Here is a 21,008-nt window from a genome sequence, read left to right as displayed (position 1 = left end):
ATACTCCATTTCCAACTTTTGCTCACTTATATAACCTAACATGATAATGGACAAGACCATAAGACATAGGAGTGGAAGTAAGGCCATTCGGCCCATCAAGCCCACTCCGCCATTTAAATCATGGCTGATAGGCATTTCAACTCCACTTCCCTGCATTCTCCCCATAGCCCTTGATTCCTTGTGAAATCAAGAATTTGTTGATCTCTGCCTTGAAGGCATCTAACGTCCTGGCCTCCACTGCACTCTGTGGCAATGAATTCCACAAGCCCACCACTCTCTGGCTGAAGAAATATCGTCTCATTTCCATTTTAAATTTACCCCCTCTAATTTTAAGACTGTGCCCACGGGTCCTAGTCTCCCCACCTAACGGAAACAACTTCCCAGCATCCACCCCTTCTAAACCATACACTGTCTTGTAAGTTTCTATTCGATCTCCCCTCAACCTTCTAAAGTCTAATGAATACAATCCCAGGATCCTTAGCTGTTCATCATATGTTGAACCTACCATTCCAGGGATCATCCGCGTGAATCTCTGCTGGACACGCTCCGAGGCTAGTATGTCCTTCCTGAGGTGTGGGGCCCAAAATTGGACACACTATTCTAAATGGGGCCTAACTAGAGCTTTATAACGTCTTAGAAGCACATTGCTGCTTTTATATTCCAACCCTCTTGAGATAAACGACAACAATACATTTGCTTTCTTAATCACGGACTCTACCTGCAAGTTAACCTTTAGAGAATTCTGGACCAACACTCCCAGATCCCTTTGTACTTATGCTCTACAAATTTTCTCACCACTTAGAAAATAGTCCATGCCTGTATTCTTTTTGCCAAGTGCAAAACCTCACATTTGCTCACGTTGAATTTCATCAGCCATTTCCTGGACCACTCTCCTAAACTGTCTAAATCTTTCTGCAGCTTCCCCACCTCCTCAGTACTGTCTGCCTGTCCACCTATCTTCATATCATCGGCAAACTTCGCCAGAATGCCCCCAGTCCCTTCATCCAGATCATTAATATATAAGGTGAACAGCTCGGCCCCAACACTGAACCCTACGGGACACCACTCGTCACCTGTTGCCATTCCGAAAAAGGGCCTTTTATCCCAACTCTCTGCTTCCTGTCGACAGCCAATCCTCAATCCAAGCTGGTAGCTCACCTCGAACACCATGGGCCCTCACCTTGCTCAGCAGCCTCCCGTGAGGCACCGTATTGAAGGCCTTTTGGAAGCCTAGATAGATAACATCTACTGGATTTCGCTGGTCTAACATACTTGTTACCTCTTCCAAGAATTCCATCAGGTTTGTCAGGCACAACCTCCCCTTCTAAATCCATGCTGACTTGTTCTAATCTGACCCTGCACTTCCAGGAATTTAGAATTCTCATCCTTGACAATGGATTCTAGAATTTTACCAACAACCGACGTTAGGCTAATCGGCCTGTAATTTTCCATCCTTTGTCTTGATCCTTTCTTAAACAAGGGGGTTACAATAGCAATTTTCCAATCATTTGGGACTTTCCCTGACTCCAGTGACTTTTGAAAGATCACAACCAAAGCCTCTGCTATTTCCTCAGCCACCTCCCTCAGAACTCTAGGATGTAGCCCATTGGGGCCAGGAGATTTATCATTTATTTTAGACTTTATAGCTTTTCTAACACTTTCTCTTTTGTAGTGCCTACCATATTCAACTCTGCCCCCTAACACTCCCTAATTGTTGGCATACTACTCATGTCTTCCACTGTGAAGACTGACGCAAAGTACTTATTAAGTTCTTCAGCTATTTCCTTATCTCCCCTCACTAGCCTTCCAGCATCAGTTTGGAGCGGCCCAATGTCTACTTTTGCCTCTCGTTTGTTTCTTCTGTATTGAAAGAAGCTTTTACTGTCATTTCTAATATTACTAGTAGCCTACCTTCATATTTGATCCTCTCCTTCCTTACTTCTCTCTTTGTTATCCTCAGTTTGTTTTTGTAGTCTTCCCAATCTTCTGATTTCCTAGTGCTCTTGGCCACTTTATAGGCTGTTTCTTTTTCTTTGATACATTTTCTGACTTCCTTTGTCAGCCATGGCTGTCTAATCCTACCCCGAATAATCTTTCTTTTCTTTGGGATGAACCTCTGTACTGTGTCCTCAATTACACCCAGAAACCCCTGCCATTGTTGCTCTACTATCTTCCCCGCTAGTCTCTGCTTCCATTCATTACATTAGCACTAAGTCCAGAATAGCCTGCTCCTTTGTGGACTCCATCCCAAGCTGTTCCAAAAAGCCATCCTGCAAACATTCCATGAATTCCCTTTGGATCCGAAGTCCCCCATGATCACTGTGACCTTGCCTTTCTGACGTGCCCTATATATTTCCCGGTGCATCTTGCACCCCTGGTCCTGATCACTGCTAGGAGGTCTGTACATAACTCCTATTATGGTTTTTTTGCCTTTGTGGTTCCTCAACTCCACCCACACAGACTCCACATCCTCTGACCCTATGCCATTCAGTGCTGTAGATTTAATTTCATTCTTAACTAACAAGACAACCCCACCTCCTTTGCCCACCTCCCTGTCTTTTCGATACGTTGTGAATCCTTGGATGTTTAACTGCCAGTCCTGAACTCCCTGCAACCATGTCTCTGTGATGCCTACCACATCATAATCATTCAAGAGGATTTGTGCTGTTAATTCATCTACTTTGTTGTGAATACTACGAGCATTTAGATAAAGTGCCTTAATGCTAACTTTCTTATCATTATTAGAGAGATTGGAAATCCTAAGATGTCTTAACCTATCCTTCCTTTTTGCTGTATTCCTAGTCTACCTCGAGCTTAAATCCACCAGTACAAATGCTATCCTGTTGCTTATCTTTCCATTTAGCTCCATACTCCCTGTCACTTTCACTTTCCCTTCCCCCCGACAAATAAATATCATGAGCAGATGTTGCTTTATTTCTTGCATTTTCATTATACTGTTGTGCAAGTTTTATTCTTTTATCGGTGATAGAATATGTTTTGATACATCAGTTTTTTAATATGAATGTTTGCGTTTTCAAATACAGACCAATGTATCAACTAAATAAGTATAGTTGTCAACTGAAAAAAAAGCAGTTATCAGAATGGTGGGGTTAGTTGTGGGCAATGAAACAGTGCAAAGTTCTCTGAAATGACTGGCCAGGCTAAATAATTAAGTGACAAACAACAGGTTGAGGTCAGTGATACAGATATTCTAGTTACTTTGGTACAGTGAGTGAGAAAACTTAGATACGTTAAGATAAAGATTATTTGATGAGCAATGGCTGAAATGGTGGGAAGAAACAGCTATTAGTCACTATTCTAGTTCAATGAGTTCAAAATCTAGACCAATAATTTCATATGTGTAACTCTTAGTTGACCAAAGTATAGCAGTTAACTTTGTGACTTGATTTAGGAAACTTTGAAGGGTAAAATTAATTCCATATTTTCTTTGGCCCCTTATCTCCTAGACTTTAAATAATGAACGTAACACAGGTTATACTGTGAATTTATAATTGTTTATGTGTAGGGCACTTGGCTCTTTGTTGTCTTTTTGAGTTGGCCTTCTCTTGATTTTTCCTGCACACATTTTAAATGCAATACATATGCAGCATTAAATCTCATGCTAATTAAAAAAAATTATTCTTGTAGGGTGAAGTTTGTAGGACATATGAAGAGTACTAAATGATGGTAAGTGTGCAAAAAAATGTGTTCACATATTTGAGATTATTGTATGGATTACTTGGAATAAAAAGATTTTCGCTGGTTCTCACCAATACCGACTAGCCTGTCTGACATTATACTGTGCAAATTACTTATCGCCTTACAGAGCTTTGTGGGAACAGTATGTGAGCATCAATTTCATGGAAAAACATCCTGAGACCAACTCGTTGCTAATTATGGATAGTGGCTTAGTTTTAAAACTGTGGTGGCATGTTCGCAATAACCCTGTACATGTCTGAAATTGGAAGAAAATGGGAAGTGCCCTATTGAAGTATAGTGTACTGAACACAATCTCTCATTAGTCGTAACTTAAAATGTTAGAGTATTCCATGTTTGCATTCTCTTACTAACCTGTCACCTAAATAGTTTTGTATAGGTTCAGTGGCAGAGCTTTCCAGGCAATGCATTGTTTTTGAAAGCTGAAACAAAGACTTCAGGTGTCATGGTAGGGTGGGTTTCTTGCAGGTTTACCAACTTGCAGGTAAGAAGGGGTCGAATCTTTGTTAACTCATTAAGATAATTTAGAATACAGAAATTTCAAGTGGCAATTTACCTTTTTCTTACAAATCTCACAGTGTAAAATTCAACACTTTGGACTCTTATTCTGCTGTCATTGAGTTGCAGAATGAGTGATTAACTCAGTTTTCGATGAACTAAAGTACATGATACGATAATGTGTGATGAATCGGGGTTGAGGTTGGAAGCACAGTTCAGGTGGAGTAGCACACTGAGATTTTGAATGATTCTGATTCAACCTGAGAGTGAAGGTGTTTGGGGGAAAGCGGAATGCAGTTGATGGTAGAGGTAGGCAGTTTATGAGGGCTGTGAATAATGGCTTTGGTTTCCCTGTGTTCATTTGGTGGGAATTGCAGATTATTGAAGATTGGATGTTGAATGACAAGTTTGCTAATATGGAGACCAAGTATGGGTTGTTGGTGGTGGAGAGATATCATTGATGTCGTCAGTATACATCTAGAAGCTTGCTTCATATTTGTAATCAGAAAGAGGAGGTGGCCAGGGCTAGGACCTGTAAAATTCCAGCAGTCATATTATAAGACAGAGCGGAGAGGCCATTTCTACAGCTGCACTGTCAGTGATTGGTTAGCTAGGAATAGGGCTAATCAGAAATGATAGTTGAATGATGGTTTCAGTCTTAAAGATATCCATGTTATCCTTGTTGAAGACAAGGTGGACAGAAAAGTGAGAACAGTTTAAGGAGAAGATTAATATACAGGAACTGGACTGAGCCATTCAGCTTCCCAAGCTGGCTGTACCATTTGATTGCTTACCTGTATTTCAACTCTGGTCGTAGAGGAAAGGAGCTGTACAGGATAACCCTTAAGGAATGGGTGACTAATTTTTGTAGAAGGGAATGATAATTGCTGAAGTTTTGGATCAGCCAGACCTGGTAATGGATGGCTCAGTTAACGTACAGCTGTCTTCTGTGGAGATAAGGGGGCAAAGTTAGGAACACCCAAGAAACACCCACCATCTGCTCCATAGTATGAGTGACAAATATCTTTCAAACAGGAAGGGCCTCACGTATTACACCAGAAACCATGGAACATAGGTGTAGCAAATCTGCCCTGACTTTCCAAGCAGCTAAGAAGAGGAAAACCTTCCAGAATAACAAGGGAATGAGCCAGCGAGATGTACAACATGGAAATGGATCCTTCAGCCCAACTTGTCCAGATATCCTAAATAAATCTAGTCCCATTTGCCAGCATTTGGACTGTATCCCTCTAAACCCTTTCTATACCCATCCAGATGCCTTTTAATGTTGTAATTGCACCACCTCCTCTGGAAACTCATTCCGTACATGCGCCACCCTCTGTGTGAAAAAGTTGCACCTTAAGTCCCTTCTTGTATCTTTCCCTTCTCACCCACTCTTGGACTCCCTTACCCTGAGGAAAAGACCTTGGCTATTCATGCTATCCGTGCCCCTCATGATTTTATGAACCTCTGTAAGGTCAACCCTCAATCCCCAACTCACCAGGGCAAACAGGCCCAGCCTACTCAGCCTCTCTCTATAGCTCAAGCCCTCTCACCCTAGCAACATCTTTGTAAGTGTTTTTTTGAAGTTTCTTTACGCTAATGCCTGTCACATCAATAGGCTTAGCCTGATTTGATGAAAGGAAACAACACAAGATTTTCTTGAATAGTTAATGGTGGATGGTAGTTATCAAGCATCCTATAAGTGCTGAGATGCAATTGTTGGGTTGGCTACAGCATAAGAAATGGTTTCTGTATCACAGGGAAGTAACCAATAAAAGGTATATAGACTAGTGAACATTGCTGGAAATCTCTATGAAATGGCTGTTATCACAGCTCGAATATACCAAGATCATATTTCTGAATAAAGAGCAACATACTCTGATTGATGGGAATAGATGTGTTTTATGGTTTCATTAACCTCAAGCTTCAAACACTGAACGGGAAGGACATCTGCATGAAATGGTCCAAAATCAGGAGTATTTTTTTTCCTGAAATGTGTGTCTCCCAGGGATTAAAATTAACTTGAAGTGTTGACAGTGATGTGATGAAGTACATTGTAAATGTTCTCTTTAATTCTACTTCTACTGTAAGTGAAAAATTCACAATTCTTTATAAAGCCTATTTTGAATATTGTGCTTTAAAAGATTAATCGCATCCAGCAGCAAAGAGTTTGGCTGTCGGCTTAGGTAAGAAAATAAGAGTTGGTTTTCATTTCACTACATTTAAAGTCATACATCTACGTTAAGCTGTACATCATGGAAACAAACCTTTCAGCACAAGTCATCCATGCTGGCCAAATTAATCCAGTCGCATTTGGCCCATATCCCTCTAAACCCTTTCTATTCAGATAACCATCCAGATCTGTATTACATTTTGTAATTGTACCAGCCTCCATCACACCTCTGGCAGCTCATTGCATACACACATCACCCTCTATGTGAAAAAATTGCCCATTGGCTCCCTTTTAAATCTTTCGCCTCTCATCCTCAACCTAAGCCCTCTGGCTTTGGACTCCCCTACCCTGGGGAAAAGACCTTGTCTATTCACCCTTTCTATGCCCCTCATGATTTTATAATCTTCAAAATTTTACAAACTTTGTCAGCCTGCTTTAGGGAAAATACCCCAGTGTAGTCAGCCTCCCCCTCTAGTTCAAACCCTGGCAACATCCTTGTATATCTTTTCTGAACCCTTTCAAGTTTCACAACATCCTTCTTGAAGCAGGGAGATCAGAACTGAATGCATTATTCAAAAGTGACTTAACCAATGTCCTGTACATGTGCAACATGACCTCCCAACTCAGAGATTTGGTGCACCGACCAATAAAAGCAAGCGTACAAAATGCCTTCTTCAATAACCTGTCTACCTTTCAAGGAACTGTGAACCTGCACTCCAAGGTCTCTTTGTTCAGCAGTGCTCCCCAGGACTTTACCATTAAGTGTATAAGCCCTGCCTTGATTTACCTTTCCAAAATGCAACACCTCACGTTTATCTAATTTAAACTCCATCTGCCACTTGTCAGCCCATGGCTGTCTGATCAAGTACACTGAGCTAATCATCTTGGCTGTTCACTATGCCACCAATTTTGGTATCATCTGCAGACTTACTAATTATACCTCCTAAGTTCACATCCAAATCATTTATATAACTGCCAAAAAGCAGTGGACCCAGCTCTGGTCCTTGTGGCACATCACTGGCCACAGGCCTCGGGTTCAAAAAGCAACCGTCCACCACTACCCTCAGTGTCCTACCTTTGCACCATTTCCGTATCCAGATGGCTATTTCTCCCTGTATTAAATGATGTCTAACCTTACTAACCAGTCTACCATGCAGAACCTTGTTGAATGCTTAATTGAAGTCCATGTAAATCATGTCGACTGCTCTGCTTTCGTCAGTTGTCTTCATTACTTCTTTAAAAAACTCAAATCATGTTAGTGAAACATGATTTCCCAAGCGTAAAGTCATGTTGACTACCACCTAATCAGTCCTTGCTTTTCCAAATATATGTATATCCTGTCCCTATAGCGATCTGCCAACCACTGGTCTGCAGAACCTTGGCTTTTTCTTATCACCTTTCTTTAAGAGTGGCACCACATTAGCCAATCTCCAGTCTTGTGGCACCTCACCTCTGACTATCAATGATACAACTAGGTCAGCAAGGTGCCCAGCAATCTCTTCCCTAGCTTCCCTCAAAGATCTAGGGTACACTGATCAGGTCCCAGGGATTTATCCACCCATGTACATTTTAAAACAAACAGCATCACCTCTTCTGTAATATGAACGTTTTCTAAGATGTCGCTGTTTATTTCCACATATTCTCTAGCTTCCATATCCTTCTCCACAGTAAACAAAATACTTATTCAGTATTTCCCCCATCTCCTGCTGTTCCTCACATAGGCAGCCTTGCTGAACTTTAAGGGACCCTGTTCTCTCCCTAGTTACTCTTTTGTCCTTAACATATTTGTAGAATCCCTTTGGATTCCTCATTACCCCGTTTGCCAAAGCTATCTCATGTTCCCTTTTTTCCCCTCCTGATTGCCCTCAAGTGTGCTCCTACTCCCTTCATACTGTACTAGGGATTCACTCGACCTCTGGTGTCTGTACCTGACTTATGCTTTCTCCTTATTCTTGGCCAAAACCTCAGTTTCTTCTGTTATCCAGGATTCCCTAAACCTACCAGCCTTACCCTTCACCCTGACAGAAACGTACTGCCTCTGGAGCCTTGTCATCTCATTTTTGAAGGTTTCCCACTCCCCAGTCATTCCTTTACCTGTGAATATTCCGCCCAAGGTCCCCCCTCCCTCAGTCAACTTTGAAATCTTTTTGTCTAATACAGTCAAAATTGGCCTTCCTCCAACTTAGAACTTTAACTTTTAGATCCTTTTCCATCACTATTTTGAAACTAATAGAATTATGATCATTGGCCCCAAAGTGCTCCCCCTCTGACACCTCACTCACCTGCCCTGCCTTTTTTCCCCGAGAGTAGGTCAAGTTTTGAACTTTCTCTAGTAGGTACATCCACATACTGAATCAGGAAATGTTTTCATATGTACTTAACAAAGTCCTCTCCATCTAAGCCCTTAACACTATGGCACTCTCAGCCTATGTATGGAAAGTTAAAATCCCCTACCATAACCACCGTATTATTCTTACAGATAACTGAGATTTCCTTACAAATTTGTTTCTCAATTTCCTGCTGAGTATTAGAACGTCTATAGTACAATCCCAGCAATGTGATCACCCATTTTTTTTATTTCTCAGTTTTACCCAAATAACTTCACAGGAATACCCTCCCTAAGTACAACCATAATTTTATCCTGAATCAAAAATGCCAGTACCCCTCTTTCTATCCTTCTTATGCCTACTATACTCTTTCTGTAATTACTATGATATCCCAGTCCCATGCCCCTAGCTATGCCCTGAGTTCCTCTGCCTTACCTGTCAGGCCTCTGGCATTGAAATAAATGCAGTTTAATTTATCAGTCCTACCTCTTTCCCTGCTTTGTTCCTGTCTACCCTGACTGTTTGACTTGTTCCTTTTCCCACCTGCACCAGTCTCAGACTGACCTCTCTTCTCAATATCTCACTGGGTCCCATCCTCCACTTCCAACCATGCCACTGCCACACCCCCATCCTCCAATTCTCTCCCAGATCTTTAGTTTAAAATGTCCCAAGCAGTTCTAGCAAATTTTTCTGCCATTCCTCCTGCCAAGTCCCCTTCCTATTTAGGTGCAATCCATCCTTCTCACTCCGGTCACTTCTACCCCAGAAAAGATTCCAATGATCTAAAAATGTGAATCCTGCTCCTCTGCACCAGCTCCTCAGCGATGCATTCATCTGCTCTATCCTTTTATTCCTATTGTCACTAGCTTGTGGCACCAGGAGTAATCCAGATGTTACTACACTTGAGGATCTCCCTTATAAAATTCCTGTCTAATTTGTTATATTCTGTCCTCAGAACCTCACCCTTTTCTCATCCTGTGTTATTAGCTCCAATATGTACAACAACCCACTGCTGGTCCATTTCGTCGTTGAGAATTTTGTGTATCCTGTGCGAGATATCCTTGATCCAGCTACCAGAAAGGCAACACATCATTCTTATGCCTTGTTGTCAGCTGCAGAATCATCTGTCTGTGTCTCTGACTAGAGAGTCACAATTTATTGCTTGGAACCTATGTACCCCTTGTTACATTAGACCCAGTCTCAGCGCCAGAAACCTGGCTGTCAGAGCAATTTTTCCCTGAGAGTCCATCATCCCCTACATTTTCCAAAACAACGTAATTGTTTGAGATGGGCACAGCCACAGGAGATTCCTGTACTACCTTCCTCCCTCCTCTACCTTTCCTGGAGGTAACCCATCTACCTGGCTATCTGAGGTTTTTCAACCAATCCATGTCACCTGGTAGGATTCACAACCAAACGCTATTCACGCAGATATAATCATCTGTAACATTGAAAATCTCTCTACTCTTCCCATATCTGACAGGAGTAGTACATCATTCTACTAAATGCCATCTTTGCACCCTAACAGTCTGTAGATCGAGAAAATAGCACGGTCATACTGCTCTTAAAATACTGTTCCAGGGTAACTTAGTATATGTTTTATATTTTTAAAGTTTATTCAAGAGACAGATCGCTATCAAATGCATAATAAAAAACCACACTCTACTTACTATTGTAGATTTACAAACAAAAAATGTAATGCTATACTTTAAAAACTAAACCACTTAGCTGCTCCCCTAGTGTGAGCTCCCCTGCAGGTTTCTCTAAGGTCAGCTGTGAATTTCAGTTTGATTATTTTTCTTAGAATGAACTCCAAAGCCCACAGATACCTGTTACTAAACAACAGAGGCAGTTAGCTGTGCAGGTCACTAGTGGGTCACACGGCTGTACAGGTTTACTTCTCCATTTGTTTAACCTGCAACATGGTATCTGCTCTCTCTCTATTCCTCCATTTTAAAAAGCACTGTTACTTAGGTTTTTTTTCTAAACAATGCACAGTTTATCAAGCAGTAATTACTGCTCCAAAAATTCAAGGAAATCAGCTCCAGCACGAAAATGCCTCAAAAAAAGGAGCAGCTCCTACAGCGATTACCCACCCCCCGACCCCGGCTCCTGCCTTCATTCTTGGATTGCCTGGAATGGTTATGATCTGACATTGTTTTGTTCCTGGTCAGTATAGTGTGTTTCGTTTCTGTATTTTGAGGAAATTGTATTTTAGCAAATGAATGTATCACAATCCTCTGAGTAAAAATTCACATTACAACGCAATTTGTAATTGAACAGATCCATACTGGATGAATATCTGTTACTAATCAGTATGTTAATATGTTCTCCGCTAGTTAGAGGAATATCAGTTGTCCTTGATCAACAAAAGCCTATAAATATTAACAAAATGTAACAGAAATCCAGAATATATAGAGATGGAGTTGCTGAAATTATCATTTCTGTACAGCTTTATAAATAATTAAAAAGTAGAAAATTCAGGAATTGAACAACTAAAAAGTGTTTAATCTAATTTGTGCATGGCATAATTTAGTTGAATATGTCATTTTTGAGGTAATTTTCAGCATCTAACCACATATTCTCTCCTCAACAAAGAATACCTGTTCCTGCCCTAACCGTGACCTTTCCAGATGAAATTTTTTTTAGTTTTTGTCATCTCTGAACTTGATGTTGCCTATTTCCCAGCTTTATCACCTCTGAATTTTGCACATCTGTTGTTGATAACTTCCAGCTTTTCTACCATCAGTGTTTTTTTTCCAAAAAATGCTATTTTCATTAGATTTGTAAAACTGCATTCTAAAACCTTGCATCTTAAATATTAGAATTTGAAATAAAGTTCTACTGCTCTCCACATTGTTCCACTAAATATGATTGTAACAGTTTTAATATTTACAATATGCATTTCATGTCAGATATACAGCCTGATGTTAAAACATTTCAAATGGGACATTTTAGAGAGAGCAATAGATCCTCCCCATGCCATCTTCCACTCTGAGGAAGTTAATACAATTTTAATGCAATCTTTTCGATCTTCACAGTATGTACTGTTTGTATAGTACACAGTCTGAGGAACGTTTCAACATTTCCAACCACTCATTGTACAATAGCTGAAAGACCCTAGACAGTGACCTTTGGCCATTGTGCCTCTGCAGTAGATGCCCCAAGTTTAAGTGCACCCTTCAGCACCTAGCCTTGGATCTTGAAATTTGCTAGCCTGCAACACTCAGTTGAGAATAACTGTTTGCACTGGTAGCCCAGTAAGTTGAGAGCAAATTAACGTGAGTCTTCGTTGACTTCATGGTTCTCCAGGCACAGTTGATAGGAATAGCATTAGGCTGTTCATCCTGTCATTCTGTTCTGCCATTTAATATGACTGTGATTGATTGAACATTTCAGTGCCTTTTACCACACCAGACCCATAAACCTTTACTCCATTGGAAGTCAGAATCTATCAATTTCTACTTTAAACATGCACAAAGACTGAGCTTCCTTTGATCACTGGGTAGAGAATTCTAAAGATTCACTGAGTGTAAAAATATTTCCTCATCTCAGTCTTAAATGGCATCTCCCTTATTTTTAAATTGTGACCAATTGTTCTTGATTTCCTAGACAAATAAAATATTATAATTGTTTGTCTTGGTGTACATTCTTGGAAAAGACCTGCTCAGCAGAGACTTACATTGTAGAGCTGCTCAGGATAACAAAGTCACTGAGCTTCCCTCCACGCCTTTGCCAAGGCAGATTTCACAAAGAGGTGAAACTCTTTGTCCCTACTCCACTTCAGGCATTTCAAAGGCAATATTAGCACTGGAAGCTATTGTAGGGGGTGAAGTGAAGCTCAAAGCATATTGAAAAGATCTGATGGAATGGACCTTTCTCATAGTCAACGAAGCTATGACTTGGTGTTTGTAAGTACTTGCGATGAGACAGATAACTTTGACACTCTGCTTGGTGAACTATCTGACAAGTTGAACCATCTCCTTTTGCCCACAGGGTCTTGAGGATGCTTCCTGTTGACCATTGCCAGATGAACTTGTGATCCAGTATCTTCCTGCTTAAACTTGCCCATGAAGAGCAGGTGGTAGGGCATGGCTGAACTACTTGAAGTGTTCTGCACCAGGCCTCCTTTGCAACACCAGGGACAGGTAGAACTTCAGCATACAGTGACACTTGGTATTTACATACTGAGAGCCCAAGCACGCAGTTGCTCACAAAGCTGACCACCAGGATGATGGCAGTCTTGGATATATTTTCTCCCCTTACCTAGAGATTTGTATATATCCCCTGGCAACATGGCCTGTCTTCGACTTTCACTTCAAGCAGTTGATGTCTTGGGTAATCTCCATGGTGCAGGAACGAAGAATTGATCAGACTGGTACTACTCATATCAATACTGAGCACCTTGTGAAAGACAAACCTGGTTCTTAAACACGGTGGAGATCAGTGTCTCTCTGACGTGCAGTTTATGTTTAACTGTTGCCACATGTGTGTTCCAGTTTTTAGTGCATGTCCTGGGCCCTCTGTTCATACCACTGGTTTTTGTTGCCCTCTGCCGCTATGCCCCACGGTTGAGAGTCCTTCCGATAGATTCTCTCGGCAATTTAGCTCACTTCGTTAAAGCATTTTTTGGTCACCCCTTCAAGTACCTCTTTTGGCCAGTTGTTTTTTTTCTGCTTATGTCTGTACAGTTCCTAGTGGCCATTTTCTTCATTTAAAGATGCTATGATTTTCTTTATTAAAAGGATTTTATGGATTTTGCATACAAGTATAATAATGTGAGCAGAAAATCCTGTTATTGGAAATCTTTATTCCCAGGCCAATGAAACTTGAAGTGACTGGACATTGCATGGAGCTGATTCATATTTTAATCTCTTATCGTCCTTCTCCTAATGTGAGCAGAAAATCCTGTTATTGGAAATCTTTATTCCCAGGCCAATGAAACTTGAAGTGACTGGACATTGCATGGAGCTGATTCATATTTTAATCTCTTATCGTCCTTCTCCTAATGTGAGCAGAAAATCCTGTTATTGGAAATCTTTATTCCCAGGCCAATGAAACTTGAAGTGACTGGACATTGCATGGAGCTGATTCATATTTTAATCTCTTATCGTCCTTCTCCTGACAACAAAAAAAGAGGTTACAGAGCTTTTTATTGTCATCTTAATATATGTGGCATTTTTCTCTGAGGAATAGATAATAATGGTAATGTTATTCATTGCAATTCTTACTGAAGTCCTCTTGTGAATCAGTTTTAAAATGCAAGAAAACTGCCTTCTCTTTAAAAGCTGCTTCGTATAAGATATCCTTTTATGTGCTTGCAAATAATGGCCGATCTGTGCAGTGCACCAGACATCATCTTAAATTCAAAGTATGTGGAGCTTTTCAAATGGGAGGAAAATCTGAAGAGTAGATTTAATTTCTAGAGTTTATAATTTGTTTCATCTCTACAACAAGGGCATTGTCAATCATATTGTTTGTGGAAATGCGACTTTTAGCAGTAATCCTCCATGTAGGAGTGGCAGAATAGAATACCTTATGCAGAGCTGTGTATGCATTTGTCAAGCTGCCTAGGCACTTGGCTTGAAGCCTGCAGGCTTTTGTAATCAAAGCATGATCACGATCACCATGCAGTTACTACTGGGACACTGACTGATGCCTCTGGATGCTGTTTGGAAGCAGCCCAGGATTGCTCATATTCAAAATGCACAAAACTGTGAGTGTTTTGTTTTTACATTCTAAAAGACTGAGATGGCCTTCATGGTAGCTGCGAGTAACAAAATAAGTTCTGTTGTGTCCAGCAAAATCTTGAGTCAAATGTAAATCTGTATGAGCTAAAAATGGCTTGTTAAATGGAAGATAGTGCCAGCCATTTGCAGGCTGGCTGATCAGCTGAGGTCTGCTTACAGCTGTGGAAACATTATCAGAAGTCAAGCATTGAATGTTGGGTATGATCAGCACTGTGTGTATGTGCACATATGTGCGCAATTTTATATGATGTTTCAAACTCTCCCTTGTGGGGGTTTAGTTGACAGCAGCATCGGCAACTAAAGTGTGGCACTCTTTTTTAAAAAAAAAGGCTCCCTGTTCCGGAGAAAGGCAGCAGTTTGAATAGTTATGACTGTGCATTTGTCCTGCCATATTGAGTATATTATAGGTATTGGCATCTAACACTTTACCAGCTGACAACACAGTTCTTGGAACAAAAAGCTTTGTTAGTATGCCACTTAGGTTTACAAAAATATTTTAGAATTAGATAGCTTTGTTTTTATTTGTTCTGTCATGTTATTTGTGAGATTGCACTGCCATCACTCCTAACTTTTTGAATAACCGCAGATTGCTTTATTTCTTTTGTCATCAGAGAATGAAATACTGATGATAAATTAAACTGATGAATTGAGCTAGTTTCCAAGAGGAGGGGCATCTTCATATCTTGCCTCAAACACTCGTTTTCACTTTCCACCCAATTATTCTCTGAAGGTTTATCGCTTTATAGTTCCTGAGCGCGGTATCTAGAGTTTTCTTGCTAAACGTTATTATTCTGAAGATTGCTGCTACATGCGTCAGACATATTGCGACTAGCCACAACGAGTGTTATAAAGGTCCAAGAATTGTAATGAATAAATATCAGTTGGGATTTTTATCTGGACTTGAGTAACCTTCAGTTTATTCTAACTCCAAGTAGATATTCACACAATGTAGTTATGAGTCGATGGGGGCAAAAGATATTTTCTCTATTATAGATTGGAACCTTTTGAACACTAGCAATTGAATCTGAGTACTTAGTCATTGTGCCAGATTTTGGTTTTCAAAGGTTTGGTCATTTGGAAAAACCTGAGAAATTTTGATTTGGACCGCTTAAAGCCACTTTTGAAAAAAAAATTGTTTTCCTTTCCACCTCTTTCTTTCTTGTTCTGTGTTCTGCTGTTTTCTCTCTCTCTCGTCTTTTGTTCTTGCATTCACTTGCTCTTTTCTTGCTCTCCCTATTCTGTCATTCCTTCCCGTTTCTCACTATTTGGCTCTTGCTGTCTCCCCTTCTCTGCTTTTCCCCTTTCATCACTTTCTCTCCCTCTGTTGCTTTCACACCCCAGTCTTGCACATTGCTTGTTCTCATTGCACCATTGTTCCTGCCCCAAATTCTCCCGTATTATTTGCAATATTCTTTGGCCATTGGATCCGTCTCTGTTCTTTCACCTTTTTCTTGACAATGAAATGCTGCTTGCTGTCTTTTCCGTCTGGGATATGTGCAGTTCCTTACTTTCCTCAGAGATAGTGGGAACTGCAGATGCTGGAGAATCCAAGATAATAAAATGTGAGGCTGGATGAACACAGCAGGCCAAGCAGCATCTCAGGAGCACAAAAGCTGACGTTTCGGGCCTAGACCCTTCATCAGAGAGGGGGATGGGGTGAGGGTTCTGGAATAAATAGGGAGAGAGGGGGAGGCGGACCGAAGATGGAGAGAAAAGAAGATAGGTGGAGAGAGTATAGGTGGGGAGGTAGGGAGGGGATAGGTCAGTCCAGGGAAGACGGACAGGTCAGGGAGGTGGGATGAGGTTAGTAGGTAGATGGGGGTGCGGCTTGGGGTGGGAGGAAGGGATGGGTGAGAGGAAGAACAGGTTAGGGAGGCAGAAACAGTTTGGACTGGTTTTGGGATGCAGTGGGTGGAGGGGAAGAGCTGGGCTGGTTGTGTGGTGCAGTGGGGGGAGGGGACGAACTGGGCTGGTTTAGGGATGCGGTGGGGGAAGGGGAGATTTTGAAACTGGTGAAGTCCACATTGATACCATTAGGCTGCAGGGTTCCCAGGCGGAATATGAGTTGCTGTTCCTGCAACCTTCAGGTGGCATCATTGTGGCACTACAGGAAGCCCATGATGGACATGTCATCTAGAGAATGGGAGGGGGAGTGGAAATGGTTTGCGACTGGGAGGTGCAGTTGTTTGTTGCGAACTGAGCGGAGGTGTTCTGCAAAGCGGTCCCCAAGCCTCCGCTTGGTTTCCCCAATGTAGAGGAAGCCACACCGGGTACAGTGGATGCAGTATACCACATTGGCAGATGTGCAGGTGAACCTCTGCTTAATGTGGAATGTCATCTTGGGGCCTGGGATCGGGGTGAGGGAGGAGGTGTGGGGGCAAGTGTAGCATTTCCTGCGGTTGCAGGGGAAGGTGCCGGGTGTGGTGGGGTTGGAGGGCAGTGTGGAGCGAACAAGGGAGTCACGGAGAGAGTGGTCTCTGGAAAGCAGACAGGGGTGGGGATGGAAAAATGTTGATACAACGCCTCATCCTCCGACACGTCCGCCATCTACAATCCGACCCCATCACCCAAGACATTTTTCCATCCCCACCCCTGTCTGCTTTCCAGAGAGACCACTCTCTCCGTGACTCCCCTGTTCGCTCCACACTGCCCTCCAACCCCACCACACCCGGCACCTTCCCCTGCAACGGCAGGAAATGCTACACTTGCCCCCACACCTCCTCCCTCACCCCGATCCCAGGCCCCAAGATGACATTCCACATTAAGCAGAGGTTTACCTGCACATCTGCCAATGTGGTATACGGCATCCACTGTACCCGGTGTGGCTTCCTCTACATTGGGGAAACCAAGCGGAGACTTGGGGACCGCTTTGCAGAACACCTCCGCTCAGTTCGCAACAAACAACTGCGCCTCCCAGTCGCAAACCATTTCCACTCCCCCTCCCATTCTCTAGATGACATGTCCATCATGGGCCTCCTGCAGTGCCACAATGATGCCACCTGAAGGTTGCAGGAACAGCAACTCATATTCCGCCTGGGAACCCTGCAGCCTAATGGTATCAATGTGGACTTCACCAGTTTCAAAATCTCCCCTTCCCCCACCGCATCCCTAAACCAGCCCATTTCGTCCCCTCCCCCCACTGCACCACACAACCAGCCCAGCTCTTCCCCTCCACCCACTGCATCCCAAAACCAGTCCAACCTGTCTCTGCCTCCCTAACCGGTTCTTCCTCTCACCCATCCCTTCCTCCCACCCCAAGCCGCACCCCCATCCACCTACTAACCTCATCCCACCTCCTTGACCTGTCCGCCTTCCCTGGACTGACCTATCCCCTCCCTACCTCCCCACCTATACTCTCTCCACCTATCTTCTTTTCTCTCCATCTTCGGTCCGCCTCCCCCTCTCTCCCTATTTATTCCAGAACCCTCACCCCATCCCCCTCTCTGATGAAGGGTCTAGGCCCGAAACGTCAGCTTTTGTGCTCCTGAGATGCTGCTTGGCCTGCTGTGTTCATCCAGCCTCACATTTTATTATCCTTACTTTCCTCTCTATGTTGAACAAAAAAGATATTCCAGCCTTGTTTTGTTCTGGTCCATTTGTTTTTTCTTCATTATTCTGACTAGATTGTTTGATAATTCCCCACTGGTGTGGCCATACATCTGTTTTTTTAATTTTCATGTCTGATTGATGACGTTGAATGAACTGAATTATGGTTAAGCATGTAAGATTTTAATTGGCTTCTATTTGTAATGAGGTTTAGTTTTATTTCACCCTTTCTGGTTTGGTTTTCCATTTACTGTATTCATTTTTGGGAATTGGGACATCATGTTGAGATTGTACAGGACATTGATGAGGCCTGTTATGGAGTACTGTGTCCAGTTTAGTTTCCTCTTTTCTAGGAGCGATGTTACTAAACTGGAGAGGATTCAGAAAAGATTTACCAGGGAGCTGTTGGGAATGGAAGGTTTGAGACATAAAAATAGACTGGAAGGACTGGGACTGTAGTGTGAGAGGTTATGGGGTGACCTTAGTGAAGCTTATAAAATTGTGAGGGATGTAGATAAGGTGAATGACAAGGGTCTTTTCCCCAGGATATGGGCATTCAAAACTAAGGGGCATATTTTTAAGCTGAGAGGAGAGAGATGTAAAAAAGACATGAGGGGCAACTTACGCAAAGTGCATTCATGTGTTGAATGAATTTCCAGAGATAACGGTGGACTCGGGCACAGTTACATTTTAAAAGGCATTTAATAAATTGATGAATAGGAAAAGTTTGGAGTGTATGGACCAAACACAGGCAGGTGGGACTAGTTTAGTTTGGGAACATGGCCAGCGTGGACTTGTGGACCAAAGAATCTGTTTCCATGCTGTTTCGCTCTAGACTCAACTTCAGGAACCCCACTAGACATAATATGATACTGGTTGAGGTGAACCCCTTGACAGCCTGGTTACTGGTAGACATCTGTAGATGGCTAATGTGATGCTTATGATTTCTCATATCCGGATGGTTGGAAAGTTTCTCTTGATTGCTCTATTTTTCTGGTATTCTTTTGGAAGTGAAGAAAATTATCTAGGATTACAAAGTAATTCCAATAACTTGACCAGTGGGCCAAGGATTGGCAGATTGAGTTTAATTTAGATAAATGCAAGCTGTTATAATTTGGTAAGACAAACAAGGGCAAGACTTGCGCAATTATTGGTAGGACCCTGGGGAATTTTGTCAAACAGGGAGACCTAGGGCTCAGGAACATAATTCATTGAGAGTGGCAGCATGGGTAGACAGGATGATGAAGAAGGCGTTTAGCATGCTTGCCTTCATTGCTCAGACTATTGACTATAGGAGTTGGGACATCATGTTGAGGTTGTACATGATGTTGGTGAGGCATGTTCTGGAGTACTGTGTTAAATTATGGTCACTCTGCTGTAGGAAGGATGTTACTAAATTGGAAAGGGTGCAGAAAAGAATTACAAGGATGTTTCCAGGACTGGAGAGTGTAAGTTATAAGAACAGGCTGAATAGGCTGAGACTTCTTTTTCTTGTAGAGTAGGAGGTTGAAGGGTGACCCAGAGTTTTATAAAATCATGAGGTTGCATAAAAGAGATGAATAGCAAAAGTCTTTTCCCTCAGTAGAGAACTAGAGAGCCTCATTTTAAGGTGAGAGGAACAATATTTAAATGGGACTTGAGGTATAATATTTTCCAGTCAGAGGTTGGTTGGTATGTGGAATTAACTGATTGAGGAAGTGCTGATGCAAGTACAGTTACAGCATTGAAAGATTTTTGGACAGGCGTATGACTTGGAAAGGTTTGGAGGAATTTGGGCACACACAGGCAAATGGGACTAATTTAGTTTAGGAAACCTGGATGATGTTGGACTGAAGGGTTTGTTTCCATGTCATTTGACTATGACTCTATGATAACTTGGAATCTAAATCCATTCATCTCGCCTCTTGTTTTAATGTCCAACCTTTAGTCATTTATAGTATCTCCTTCTTTGTTTCAGCATCTATTTCTGTCAGGTTATACTTCTGTCATATGCCCTGTGATTTTTCTATACTACCGAGGCTGTATGAATGCGAATTGTTAATTAGACATTTTAGGACTAATACCTTCTGTGGCTAAGGATTTTAACTTTGTAATTGGGTCTTTGTACTGTTGTCACTTAGATAGTGGCCAGCTGTAAGACTTAGAAGATGAAAATCTGTCGATTGTTTATCACATCATGCTATCAGGCTTTTTTTATTCTTTATCCATTAATGGGACGAGGACACTGCTGGCTAGGCAGCATTTATTGTAGTTATTTAGGGCAGTTCAGAGTCATTGCTGTGGGCTTGGTGTCACATGTAGGCCAGACCAGGTAAGGATGGCAGTTTCCTTTCCTAAAGGACACCTAGTGAACCAGCTGGATTTTTCCAACAATTGTCAATGGATTCATGATCATCAACAAATTGTTAATTCCAGTTATTTTTATTGAATTCAAATTCCACCATCTGCTGATGAGATTCGAACCTGGATCCCCAGGATGATATCCAGGTCTCTGGATTAACAGTCTGACGATAATACTACAAGGCCGTTGCCTCCCCTATTCCCCTATTAAATGTAGAGAAATGAGCTAGTTGTTTCTCTGCTAACCTGATCAAAAATTTTAACCTTGCTACTAAGCAGACTATGTGTGAAATTGCTTGTTGTATCCAGCTATTTACGTCACTATCCCTGTTTAAATGTGGGTATTCATCTGGATAAATTTGATTGGTAATAGGGGAATTTCTGAATTTTGTTTCTCTTTTTCTCCCCAGATGGCTTTAAGTTGCAACTTCTTCATAATCAGTGCTGGTGTCTCCACTGACCTCCTTGAATTGGAAGAAAAATTAAATTAGTTCATGTGTGCAGATCTTTATATTCTTTTGATTTATACTATAAACATTTATAATAGAATGAACCACTTGATCTGTTGTGCCTGTGTAGTGTTAGCTCCATGTTATAACTATTAATTAAATCAATTTTGCTGCCCCTTGTCAAAACCCTTAAGGCCTTTAATTTTCT

General features: G+C 41.7%; 1 protein-coding gene across 13 annotated transcripts in view; it reads left to right on the top strand.

The window, feature by feature from the left end:
- Positions 1 to 21,008, top strand: part of LOC125455939 (coiled-coil domain-containing protein 9-like) — a 186,608-nt gene that overhangs the window by 20,583 nt on the left and 145,017 nt on the right. For 5 of the 13 annotated variants that reach the window (XM_059649348.1, XM_048538514.2, XM_059649343.1 and 2 more), the window contains exon 1: positions 14,075 to 14,431. The exons of 1 other annotated variant lie outside the window; for it this stretch is intronic. In XM_059649348.1, coding sequence (XP_059505331.1) covers positions 14,381 to 14,431 — 51 coding nt within the window. In that variant the 5' untranslated portion in view covers positions 14,075 to 14,380. Of the gene's footprint in view, positions 1 to 3,648; positions 3,688 to 14,070; positions 14,432 to 21,008 lie in introns of those variants that run through there. 7 more of the 13 variants (XM_059649340.1, XM_059649341.1, XM_059649347.1 and 4 more) reach the window with 5 other exon arrangements.

Source organism: Stegostoma tigrinum, chromosome 10, assembly GCF_030684315.1.
Source record: "Stegostoma tigrinum isolate sSteTig4 chromosome 10, sSteTig4.hap1, whole genome shotgun sequence".
Classification (NCBI taxonomy): domain Eukaryota; kingdom Metazoa; phylum Chordata; class Chondrichthyes; order Orectolobiformes; family Stegostomatidae; genus Stegostoma; species Stegostoma tigrinum.
The sequence above is the reverse complement of the archived record's forward strand: the minus strand, read 5'-3'. Positions and strand labels throughout refer to the sequence as shown.